The 13,155-nt window shown below is 46.8% G+C and overlaps 1 protein-coding gene across 5 annotated transcripts in view; it reads right to left on the bottom strand.

Moving 5' to 3' along the window:
• Nucleotides 1-13,155, bottom strand: part of dpp6a (dipeptidyl-peptidase 6a) — a 102,452-nt gene that overhangs the window by 42,893 nt on the left and 46,404 nt on the right. Inside the window, exon 1 of one of the 5 annotated variants that reach the window (XM_077554142.1) lies at nt 7,010-7,239. The exons of the other annotated variants lie outside the window; for them this stretch is intronic. Coding sequence (XP_077410268.1) covers nt 7,010-7,063 — 54 coding nt within the window. The 5' untranslated portion in view covers nt 7,064-7,239. Of the gene's footprint in view, nt 1-7,009; nt 7,240-13,155 lie in introns of those variants that run through there. 5 annotated transcript variants of the gene reach the window in all.

Here is a 13,155-nt window from a genome sequence, read left to right on the forward strand (position 1 = left end):
GCATTTTGTCCAAATTACCGCCGTCTAATTTTACACTCTCCGAGTAATGAAGTCGCTGCGCCGGCAGGATTGCGAGACGCAAAAGTTGAGAAGGAGACAATCGAAAACAATCCTCAGCCGAGATCGGCGGTTTCAAGGAGCGATGAAAATGTTCAAGTTCTTCCTGGCGACCTCAACTAAGATTGCTCCGCTTACAAAACAGCAATTTACAAAACTTTGGCTTGTTGGAATTCGGGTCTGACTAATTAGGACTTCTTTGAGGCCAACACCGATGACCATATTTGGCAGAATAAAACTCCAATCACCGATTAACTCTTTGACTGCCAAAAACGTTAAATAACGTTTCGTAAAATCCTATGGAGGAGTGCCAAAGACGTTAAAAGACGTTTTTTTTCAAAACAGGTGAAACTAACCATTTTCTATTGTTGATTACTCAAAAGCGGAATAAGGTAGAAACAAACTTTTTTTTCTGATGGAAGATGAGAGTCCAATGTTGTTTTGGCAGTATGTGTGTTTCCATAGTCCAAACACATAATCGTCTGTGGACCTTGAAAGATCAGTCAAAATGCTTAAAATCGGCTGGCACCCACGGCATCCCTTTTTCTGAAAACGTCTGGCAGTCAAAGAGTTAATTAGCTGATTAATGGGGAAAAATATATAATGAATAAAATACAATTGTTTAAGTCCCTTAACAAGAATAAAGACACGAGTTGTAGGCAGAACATTTCACTGTTGTCCTTTCGCATTTCGCAAAAATAAAGACATCAATAAAACTTTTCACAACACAAAAAGAAGAGTTTCAAAGTGAAAAAAAAAACCTCAGCAAAAACTGACTTGTCAATAATCAATATTTTAAAGTTGTTCCAATTTAGCACCTAAAAATACAAGTTGCGTTTTTTACAGTATACATTTGAAATTTGCATTTGACGACACGCGATGTGGATTTGAATGAGATGAAATAGTTTCGCCCCGTAAATCGCGAGTGGTCACATGACGAGGGTCGCGCTTTGTCATGCATTTTTCACGACGGCCAAGAAAGGCGGAGTGAAATAAAAGCTGCCGTTTAATCTGAAAGAGAAAAGAAAGGCGATCTGCTTGCGGACGTCTGGCAGCCGGCTGGCGAGAAAAACGCGAGGGGGAGGGGCTGGCGGGCGGGGCCCATGCGGGCCAGGGCCCGGGGCCGGCCTAATTGGGAACTTTATTGATTCCCGCGCCCGTCGTCATGCCTGAGGTGACCTTTTGTTGGAGAATAATTGCTCTATTAGCGGCTTTATTCCGGCACCTGCTGGCGAGCGGGCGCCATTATTGCGCAATAAGAGTTGTGTGGCTAGTAAAAGAGCGGCCGCCGTGTGATATGTGGGCCGGCACAGACAGCCGCGCTGATTGCAACCTTCACCAGTTCACCCGGCCAGCAGCGGCACGCCGTTGAAAAAAAAAAAATAATAATCACTTTCACTGCATGGAGTCGCCGCCAAAGAAGTCATTTCTCAAAAAGGCCGGCTTGTTTTCTTAACCCGCTCGCGGTGTGTATTTTCAGCAGATTGCGTGACTTTTACCCAACGTTGGGTTCATTAGATTGACCCAGAAGATTGGCTTGAAGATTGCGTTCCAACCCGGTCGCCATTTTGGAAAGTAGGAACGGGGATTGGAAGCCGGCTTTCAAAGTCGGGTTTCAAGCCAGGGTTACTTTACCGAGTCACAGTAGGTGTGAAAGTCTTCTTTGTTTGCCTTCATGACTTTTGCAAGAGAGCAAAAACAAGCAGCTTTGATCTGCGGCATCGCCGTGGAAACCAGCAAGACAACAATCCGGACCACGAGAAGCTGTTTTGGATGCAAAGTCAAATCTGGGTTTGGGGAACATGACAGACGACAGCATTGGCGAGGGTGGGGGGGGAAGGGGGTTGGCGGAGGCGGGGGGGCGACCTGGTGGCACGCCGCCCACTTTCCCGCCCTCGCTGTCACATTCAAAAAGGCGCTCAATTCCAAGCGCCTTCGTTATCCCCAACGAGCGAGAGCGAGGCTTTCGGACGCTAAATGTCAGCGGGAGCGGCGAGGCGAGGCGAGGCGGCGAGGCGAGGCGGCGAGCACCCGAGCGGCGAGGCGGCACGCCCCCAATTTTGACACCTCACCTCTTATTCGGTTCAAATTAAAAACCAAAAGAAAATTGCATGAACAACAAGACGGAGGACAAAGTCAGCAAATTCCAACAAGAACAAATGCTAATGACAATCCACGTTTGCGAATGACAGCCGGCGGCCTCGGCCAATCAGGCGCCGGCACGGAGCCGGTGGCCAATCAACATGCTGGGCGCTCCCGCCCGGCTAACGGCGAGCAGGTTCAACCTTTCAATGACACCGGCAACTTCTGCAGCCCGTTAGTTATTCGCTTCCGCTTTCAAAGGATCGTTTGAAACAAGGACACAATCGAGGACTCAAAATCGGCTTTCAGACCAGAGTTTGCTTTTCAAAAGATGCTTTCGGACATGGGAGAGGGTTTGAATCCAGAATTTGGGCATTCCAAGAAGGCTCAGCCTTTCAATTGATCATAATGTTCATATTTCAAATGAACAAGTGTTGGAATTCCAAATTTGCATCGAAGCTGTTAATAATCATGACACTTTCAAATGAAGGTTTCGATTTGAGTATGCGGAAACGCGACTGCAACGACCCGTACTACAATTCGGATCTTTTCTTTGAATGAAATACTCAATGGAATATCCGGGAGGAAAGAATAGTACAAGACAGGCGAGTATCGGCTCTTGTAGTATCGGAGCATTTTGATGAATACCTACGGTTGAATGTGAATGCTATTAGCCAGACGGGATTATTTTCCTCACTGAATATTCATCGGCGCATTAAAATGACAGCCAGAGCAAGATTTAAGCGCCGACAGCCAGAGCCAGCAATCGGCCGATAATCGTCAGGCGGCGAGCTTCAGCCGCTTATCAGTCGGGGACGGAAGCGGAAACAGGACAGCAATTATCTCTTTGAAAAGTCATCATCATCTCCGCCCCGCATCTTATCGGCCTCATTAGCCTCAGGAAATCGGCTCAACGGCGTCGAGTCAGGTGACCCGGCGTCGCACCCCCCCCCACACACACACACACACAACGCTGGATGTGAGAGCCGGTCCAGTCGATCGGGCAGATTCCGGAGGAAATCGGCTCGTTTGCAAGCCAGCCAGGAATGCAAACGGGGGAAAATATTTCCAGGACTTTTTATGGAAACTTTCCAAGAATTTTCCATAGGAAGGTTTTGGTGAATTTTGTAAAATGGCAAAGGTTCATTGAAGTCGTTCATTGGCAGACATTTTCAGATTTTCAGAGCTTTGTGTTTCTAGTTTATCATTTTTAGTAATCAGCAGTAAAAGCCGGCTTGTTTTCTGTCGGGCATTTTTATGGACACCGACTTGAATATACTAAAAACACAAAATGAAATGAAAATGAAAGAGTTTTGAGTCTCGAATGAACTGGAATGTTTCGATGCAGTAAAAAAATGTTTCAATAAAAAGTTATTCTTGAGTTTTATTGGTTTCAATTGGCCAAAAGTTATCGGGTGATGACAGTTAAAAATATTGCAAATGCGATACGTAAGGCGTGCCGATGAAGGCTGCATGATTTTCAGTCCGCTTTCAATATTACAGCGTTAACGTTTTCTCGGACTGGCACGAAGAGTGCGAGTGTTAAATAAGTTCCGAAAAGACGCTTGAAGGTTTTATTACGATGCTAAAACAAACGAATCGGCGATTGCAATCGAGCCCACGCGACACAAAAAGACCCCGCAGCAGCAGCAGCACTGATCTCGTCAGGCCATGCGCAGACCCCCCCCCCCCCCTCAGCCCCCCAACTATACTATTAAAGTGTAATCATGTGATCTACGGCAACAAATGCAACATTTCCAAAAACCTCAAACCCGGTCAACACGGACGTCGGCGCTTTTTCTGATCTTGCGGCGTTCGCGCTTGATCGCATCTTCAGAGGTGAAACAAAAATGCCGCCGGGGTTTTTTCTTTGTCTGATCTCAGCACAAAAAAAATGCCGGCCAGAGGATCAGATAGCAGCCATGAGATTTTTATTTCAACTCTCGTCCAGTACGCTTCCGTCTTGTTACAAATTCTGATTTATATCCGCCCACCCCCCCCCCCCCCTCCTTTTATTTTTTTTTTCACTTTTCAGGCTTTATCTGTAACAGCAAAATAACCCAAATGGAAAATATACAATTATTAAATAGTGTCAAGGAAATAGTAATAGATCTCAACTGAGAGGGGGAGGAGCTAAGTTTATCCTTGGTTGCTAGCATTAGTTATAGAGAGTCGTGGTTGCATGTTGAAAAGTTTCATCAAATTATCTGTAAAGGGTTTATTTTTAAAGCTAATCATTGAAATGACATTGAATGCTTTTCACATATTATTTTGGAGTGTATTTAATTGGACTCATTTCAACTTTCCCCATTGAAATAAATCAAATGTCCTCTTTTGTTATTAGCATTAGCAGGGATGCGTTTGGATTGGCCGATCGTTTACCAGCTGCACCGCCGCTTATTTGCTTCGTTGTTGTTGAGTCCAAAGGAGGCTTTCATCCAAAAACGCAAAAGCCAAATGTGTCAAGAAAAAGGCAACAAAGTGGATCAAGACGACTCTTCGGCTGGCTTTTGATTTTGGGGCCGCAGAAACTCTCACGCCGGCCTGAGCCTCGTAAGGCGGCAAAAGGCCGATTATCGGGGCCGGCTCGCTCGCCATGCAAGACCGAGCTCGAGCCCTCCTCATTAAATGCTCGGCGCCGCGATCCGACTTGAAAGCCGCCGATAGCCGCGGGAAGCAGCTGAATAGCAACGAGCCGCAAGAATCGCAAAAGTGGGCCGTGATCACGATCAGGAAAACGATGACAGCCCCTTGAAATATCGCCGCTCATCGTTCAATCGGCGTGTGTTTTTTTTAAGCAGCAGTTACAATCCTAACGAGACAAAGCCGCGTATTGTGCTACGTAAACAAGCCCAATGGACGCGTTTGTGGCTCCTCCCAGAATCATTGCCAGCCCACAGTGTTGCTTTTTAAATAATAGGGACAATAACAGCATAATTCAGTCACAAAAAACTAACAAAAGTTTAAAAAGTAATAACATGTCTGTCACGATCAAAATGTAAAGAATGAGAACGTTTGTTGATCATTTGATGCTGCAATCCACTCCATGCTGCTGCTCCTTCTGGTGTACTCACCTTGGCCACCAGATGGCAGGATAACACTCAATAGAGGATCATTAATATATGCCGACGATGAGTATTGTCATAGAATCAACATTTGTGTCCAAGTATTCATTGCTTCTAAAAATGGCAACAATCACTGCTAACTGCTAGCAAGTCGCTAGCATCGTTTGTTAGCATTAAGCCAAGCGGACTTTTTCAACTCAATCTTCACATCCAATCAAATAGATGGAAATGAACCATATTGGCCGTCTGCTCACATTCCAACCCCCGAACCTTTTCGTACTGTGAGCCACAAATGCTAACCACGACCTCGCCGACCTCGCCTGACAAACTGACAAGACAAACGCTGCCCAAGTGAAAAAGGCGCAAAACGATCCCCAATTGGCTTCCCGACGGACCGAGCGGCCTGCGAGCGGCTGATTAGCGGCCGGCCGGCGCTATCTGGGCCGAGCCGGCCGCCGTCTTCGGCTCGCGCCGTCCATCCATCAGGACGCGGCGACAGGACCTCACGCGGAGGCGGCGGCGCCGAGCCCACGCATGCGTCCTGGCGCGCGCGGGGTCGGAGGCGCCTGCTCAACTCCGACATTCATCAGCCGCGACAGCTCGTGGCAAAAGCCGCCGTTCCTTTTGGACAACGTTCAGCGCGGCCGTCAGTGCGCCGCCGCAAGCTACGGGAACCGCGAACGCTATCCATGCGCGTCCTTCAAAAACATCCGATTCAATCATTTATGGAACACAAAACTACAAAATGCAAATATTCACATTTAAAGCTTTTAACTGGAGAAAATGATCATAATAAAAAAAAGTGTTTTTTCTGCAGATTTCGTGTCTCCAGACCTCAATATGTACGCAGTAAATATGATTAAAAGTCTACACACCCCCGTCCAAATGCGAGCTTTTTGTCATTTTCAACCCGCCATCAATAATCTGTCAAAGTAAATGCAAAAAAGCTTTTTTTTTGCAAAAGGGTAACCAAGTGAGAAAATGATGCTTGCATAAGTGTGCACACCCTCTCGATACTACAGATGAGGCTGTGCTCAGAATTAGCCAATCACATTGACTTCTGATGTTCTAGTAGGCTTTTCCTAATTTTGCTGATATATCTTTCATTCTGCTGCTAATAGTTTTTAGTGCTGGAGTTGATGTCGTTGTTGACTACAGTTTTTTCTAAACGATGCTGCTGACTATTGCTGTTGCTGCAGTGCAGTTTGGTATTGCACAGTACGTGCAGATGTTGATCGTCCTGCCGCTGTCACGTTGTTGACCTGATACACGTTGGTGGATTTTTTTTGCTCTTTCCGCGTTTCGCCCTCGACGTCCGCTTACAGTGTTTATGACACACATACGTTACGTTAGCCTCATATTTGGTAAATGCACACGCGTTCATTCTTCAATTGACTTTCTTATCCTTGCGTGCCGCCAGCGGACGCGTCGCTGCCGTCCTAAACATAAACATAAAGTCTCCCTATCGCCGGCATTAATGTTCGCCTCCGCCATAAAGTGAGGCTTCCGTCTCGCGAGCAAAAGGAGCCGTGGATCGGAACAACGTTGTGACACGCCAGCCTTTTTGCCCAAGAGGGAAGAAGTCACATGATGTCGACTTTGTGAGCGTGCCAATGTGATGCTGTTGAAACAACACCATCAATCATGCCCCTGCTTACGCACACGCACGCACGCACGCACGCACGCACGCACGCACGCACGCACACACGAAGTTGATTGGACTCTGCAGCAAGGTGAGTGAGGCGCACTTTCTGCCCCAAACGGGCTGCGACGGATTTTGCATGCCGGCTGATTTTTGCCGCTACCTGCTCCTGCTGCTGAGCCGCTTTCAGCGCGTTGCCGTCCTTGGCTGTCGTCATCTTGATGACGATCAAGCAGCGGCGGCAGCAAAAATCAATCAAGCAAAAACAAAATGGGAAGATAAGCACCCGTGCGGCGGCAACCGGTGGGTGCCGGATGAGGAAGAAGAAGGAGCTCCAACGATGAGGAAGCTGAGGAAAGGATGCACTGCTCGGGACTAAGAGGAAGAGGAGGAGGAGGAGGAAGATGAGGAGCGAGCGAGAGAGAGAGAGAGAGTGAGCGAGCGAGAAAACGCATCAATTCAAGGCGACGCGCATGCAAATTAAGTGCTGGGACCTCCATGTTGAATTCATGAGGAATTTGGGCTCATTGAATATTAATTAGCCGCCCCTGGAACAGGATCATTTGCATCGCTAATAGGTTAACTGGAGAGTAAATGCACGTTTGAGCATGTCAGCGGGCTACGGGTGGGGTGGGGGTGCGTGTGTGTGTGTGTGGGGGGGGGGGTCGTTTTCAGCATGCTTTTGCATCCTGTTGAATATATATATATATATAATTATATAAATTATTTAATATATATATATTTTATTATTTTAAAGAAAGTTTTCACCTTTGGAAGCAGCACTTCACACAAAACCCGTGCAATCCAGTTTGTGCCGCTTATCAGAAGTGCCAATTAGTCTCTGTGCATCCAGCAAAACTACAAACGGCAATTTTTGACTTTGACGTCCATTGGCCAAACTTGAGGTGCGACTTGAAAGTGGCTCAGGATATTCACACCAAGCCGAGGCAGGAGAAATTCAGCGTGCTGACGGTTATTATATACTCCAGAGAGCCAACTATCGGCATGCAAGCCATTAAAAAGTCCTCCTTTAAGAGGGAAATGGACTCCCGACCGCTGGCGTCTGATTGGCCGGCGTGATTAACGACATTTGGTGTCGACGTGTTCCCGTCATGCACCGCGCGGCAACCACAATTTATTGGGAGATGCGCTTATTGTCAATTAATAGCCTTTGTCTGCAGCTTGACTCGATCTCGGGTCTTGGGTCGCTGCGCACTTAATTAAAACGGAGCGACGTCTGAAGGCAATTACCCACAATCCCGAGCCGACGACTTCGTGCTCGCGCATGCCAGCGCGTCATTTAGCGCCTAAAATCCCGCCGATGTTCTCCGACCCGCGGACACGTCAGATGCGGAACCGCCACATTCGTTTGACTCATTTCAAGGCGTGTACTTTGCGCGCGCGTGCCAAGATGTGCTTTGGACTTTCTTGACTTTGTGGATTATTTGTCAGTTCATTCCGTCGTGTTCATCGTGTGAGCCGCACATTTTGCCACTGATGGTAACCGGGATTTTTTTTTTTTTTTTGACACACGTGTGGATCTCTCTTGTTCTGATCATGATTAACTGGCGGGAGGCGCCGTCACATAAATCATTTGAAACTTTGAGTGTCCGCGTGCAAGAAAGAAATGATTTCATTTAATTGATTATTTCCAGTCATTCATTGTCAAGACGAGTCACACTAAACAAATGAAAAAATGTAAAGTCGTCGGTGCAGTTTATGTAACAACATGACTTGACTCCATTGAAATCAGTCCCCAAACATTTTTAAATCATGTCAAAACCGTTGCAACAAAAGTGAGTAAACCCCCAAGTGAAATGTAACCAATTAGCTATTTTCCTTTCCTGATGTCATGTGAGTTGTTGATGGTCAGTTTTGTATTTTTGCTCGCATCACGGCCAAACATTCTTTGAGGATCTCACGGAATTTTTTTTATTATTTTGTGAAACGTGTGTGTGTGTGTGTGCACCCACATGGACAAAATACAGGCATATTATTTATTTGCAGGTTTGTGCAGAATTTTACATTCTTTGTGACCACAGTCGGGTCAAAAATAACCCAACATGTGTCAAAGAGAGACCAGCCCAATTCTTTTGGGTTTCACCACAAATGGGATGGGCCCCAAAAAGTGTTGTTGTTGTTAGTGTGTTGTTTTTTACAGTGTTTAAATGAGCCTTCAGATTGCAAAGAGAGAATCTGTGTGAGAAGAAAAGAGTGCAGTAAAGGGATGAGCTGCATGCAGGTTTAAGAGCCACTTCCATCTGGACTGAAGGGGTCCGAGAATGGAGCTTAGATTCGGTGCTACCAGGTGCCTCGCGGTGCAAATAAATGTTAACGAGCCTCTCAAGAGGAGTAGACGGAGGCGGCGGCAACGACATCGTGATGACAACAGCAAAAAGGCTTCGCACAACCGCCGGCCTTTTCTTACGTTTGGTGTCCAGATCACAACAGACGCTTCAGTCCAGTTTGCACCCCCCGCACCCCTTCCCTTTGTTGACGACCAAAAGGGACAAAGTCCCCGGGAAAAATATTGACACCTGCGCAACTCCAAAGGGGAGAATGATAATCGATGCGAGGCGAGAGTCAAATAATCCTCCCGGGGAGATGACGAGAGGCTGATTCAGCAGCACCGCTGTCAGAGGTTCTCCTTCCCAGCGCGGCGTCGCACGCCTGCCGAGACGAAGCGGCGCTCGCAACGAACGGCGCTGGACGGACGCCTCCGATTGGACGTTTCATGGCAAAAAAAAAAAATGCAGAATTTGGCAAATATTCCAGATTGGAAGGATGAAGGGAAAGGAAGCACACATTCAAGCGCAAGTATTAGAGATGGGCGAGTACCGATAGCAAGTATCGGCATCGGGCCAACCCTTTTTAAGGTATTGAGTATCGCGGAGGCTGCCGACAGCAAGTATCGGACCGATACAGACCGTTTTTAAAGGTATTGAGTACTCAAATCGTAGCACTCCGGCCACATTACGTATTTTCAAGTGATCGTTTAAGTGCAAGAAGAAGAAGCAGAGAAGGTCTCCAATGAAACAGTAATAATCGTCGATCCCACAGGGCAGAGAGAAAAAATGCTGGTGGGGATTTTTGGATAGTCTGTTTGTTTGATGATTGTATTTAATTCATAGCATTGATGCTAATTTCCATTAGCCCATCTATGTTAGCATCAAGCTAGCAGACCTTCATTAAACAAAATGATAGGTTTTGTCCGAATGTTCTGGTGTTTGCTTGAAGAGTCAAGAGCGCGCTTGCTCGCGTCGCAATCCACAAGATTTCTCACTCGTTCACGACAAGCATCAACTTGCGCGAGAACAAATAAACAAAGAAATCCACAGTATTCAAAGCAGGCCTGGAACGAGTTAAGTCGTCTCCAGGAGACTTTGCGGCGTGAGGTCTGAGACGCCAGCCAAGGAAGAAGAAGCTTTTACATTTTGGTGTCAGACCAGAAAGGAAAAAAAAAAAAGTGCTGATGTTGGATTGGAATTTCCATTTCTGTTAACATGGCAAGACGGGGCCATTTTGAAGCAATTGCCTTTAACTTGCCGGTGAATAATGCATGAACGGTAATGGCAGCCTCCAGACGAGGCCGATTTATGAATTTGTTCCCGCCGAAGCGCAACCAAATTAAGATTGTTGCGGCGTAATGTACAATCAACTTCATTTAGATCTTAAAAAGTCCATTTGGAGTGCATGAAATGTTGTAAATGTTACACTTTAGGGAAGGAAGAATTTACACTGCAAAAACAAATACATTTCTTAATTTAAGCAAAAATGATCTGCTGATAGAGCAGGAAAATAAAACTAAAACAAAACGCAACAATGTAGGCTTATTATGAAACGGTTGCTGAACATCTGGCAAACATTTAGCAAATGTTGTAACCTTGAACGAACCTTGACGAGAATTCAACATTTGCAGCGTTCGCAAACGTTGCCCCCCCCGTGTGGGATACCTTCGTTAGCTTAGCTTTAGCTTAGCTTTAAACTACCTACAGAGATTCATTAACTCTTAACCAGCCAACAAATCTCATTAACAAGCAGTAATACCTTTGCATCAACCATCTGGTATCGGTATCGGTATCAGTACTTAATCGCAGTATTGGTTGCTATCAAGAACTAGAAATGAGAAGATTAGAAAATTGACATTCATTGCATACAATTTGAAGGGAAATGCTTTGTTGGGATTTCAAATGATCGCTCATTGTTTTAAGGGGAGCACTCAAACTGGTACGGGACTGGAAAAAAAAATGTGCTGGAACATCCAAGTTCCAAAGCTTTTTCAAGGCGGCGTCACATTGAAATTTCAGAAAGGCGAGCAACGCAGGGAAACACAAGTCCTGAAGAGGTCACGAGGTCATTTTCTTAAAAGGAAAAGAAAATGAAAAAAAAAGCATCACTCTATTCGGGGACGTCGTGTTTGTTTGTACTTCGTGTTTGATGGCTGCACACGATGTGTGATAAAAACAATCGGCAAATAAAGCGAAGCAAACGTCTCGCCTGCTCACTGAGCTGAGGGACAAAAATGCTTTCGCAAAAATTGCCTGGGAAGAAGAAGAAAAAAAAAATCAACATTTGCCTCCTTTTGATGCAGTTGATGTCCGCTGCCAAACGCGCAAACATGCGAGCTGAGCAGTTTGCGGCAAAAGAACATCCCGGCTCGCCAATTTGTGCCGAGGCTGCTGCCAAACGCGAATGGACGCGGGAAAGCTTGAAGGCGTCGTCATGCGACGCGCCAGCTGAATGGCCGCTGTTACTCAAGCAACGACTCATCCTGTAAAAAAGGGATAAGATCAATATTTCCATCTTTTCCGTGTTCTTGCGTGGGAACACGCGCAAACTGAAGCAGTGCGATCAAAAAGGATCAAAGCGGAGCACGCGGAAACCATTCGAGGAAAACGGAATCGTCGCAGACAACAGAAGAAGAAGAGCTAAAAAATTTTTTTAAAAAAAAGCTCAAAGCTAAGCTACAAAACAATAATAAAAGGAGCTAAGAGCTAAAGGATAAATACTCGGTAGTGTGCTATTGGCAACATTACGGTAATTTTAGCAGACATGCACACTGTGATTGAGCGTCTTTCTTTTTTCTTTTTTTCTTTTTTTGCTTGGACAGCATTTTAACAGGATTGAAATTTGCCCCAAACAAAAGGCTGACGTGCTTCTGAGCAAAGCGTAATGCGAAGCGAGAGGCATGCGGTGGCTCGCCGATGCCGCTTTCCACTATTACAACTTATTCCTCAACAAAAGTGCTGGCCTCAGCCTTTTGCCGCTTCCGCCACAAATGAGAAAGGCGCTCCGAATGCTACCCCCACCCCCCCCCCTCCCACCCCCACCCAAGGGGCCGGGAGACAATCGCAAGGACTTTTTACAACAATGTGACTGATGTGCAAGCGCGGCGGAGGTGCCGCGGATCTTCCTGACCTTAAAAGTGTGGAAAACAACAACGCGGGGAGCTCATCTGGACCGCAAGCGCTCGAGGTGCATTTCAGGGCCGTGATGAATGGCGTCCAGCGGGGGGGGGGGGGGGGGGGGGCACATTTGTCACAGCGGGGGCCACGCGTCCGCTCGTCACAGCGGGACTGCCAGGAGGAAAATGGAGTGCGGACACGGCGCTTTGTCGGCTCTGTGCTCGTCACCGACCGGGCCTTTGGGCTCGGAAGAGAAACGGCACGTTGGATCACAGGGAGCGCAATCGTGTCGGAAGGCGACACAATGGCCGCTTCTTGTCCGTGGACGAGCTTTCCGAAAGTTGCAGGAAATCCAATGGAATACTTTTTAATGCCGTTTAGAATGCAAGTTAAAACTAGAAGAAAAAAGTCGGCAGCAAAGCACTGTGGGTAAAAAACCCGTTTGGAGAACATGAGCGGGTGACGGGCCGCCACCGCCGAGGTGGGCCGGCCCCTAATTGAGCCTCGTTGTCGGACATAATTGGACATAACGAGTCGCTCTTGTCTGCGGTCACCGGGACACGAGGCGGGTGGGGGGTGGATTGGGGAAGGGGGGGGGGGGTTAGTTGAAAGGCCATTGTAACTCAGTCATGAGCCAACGCTGTGGCCAGGGGGAAGGACGCGACCTTGTGGCGCTCTCCAAATGAGAACGCGCAGCCGCTGAAGCTTAATTGACTCGCAATGGCCGCCCACAAATGCATCATGGGAAAAACAGCCGCATTGAAGCAAAAGTTGGACGTGAGCCCAAAAAGTCTCAACTAGCCAGGCCTGAAACCAAATCAATATCTGGACTTAAAAAAAAAAAAGAACAATTAGTCAAAGTGATGAGAAAATGGATGACAACACAAACAATCGACTGATCCGA

Source organism: Vanacampus margaritifer, chromosome 20 (assembly GCF_051991255.1).
Source record: "Vanacampus margaritifer isolate UIUO_Vmar chromosome 20, RoL_Vmar_1.0, whole genome shotgun sequence".
In the NCBI taxonomy this organism is placed as follows: Eukaryota; Metazoa; Chordata; class Actinopteri; order Syngnathiformes; family Syngnathidae; genus Vanacampus; species Vanacampus margaritifer.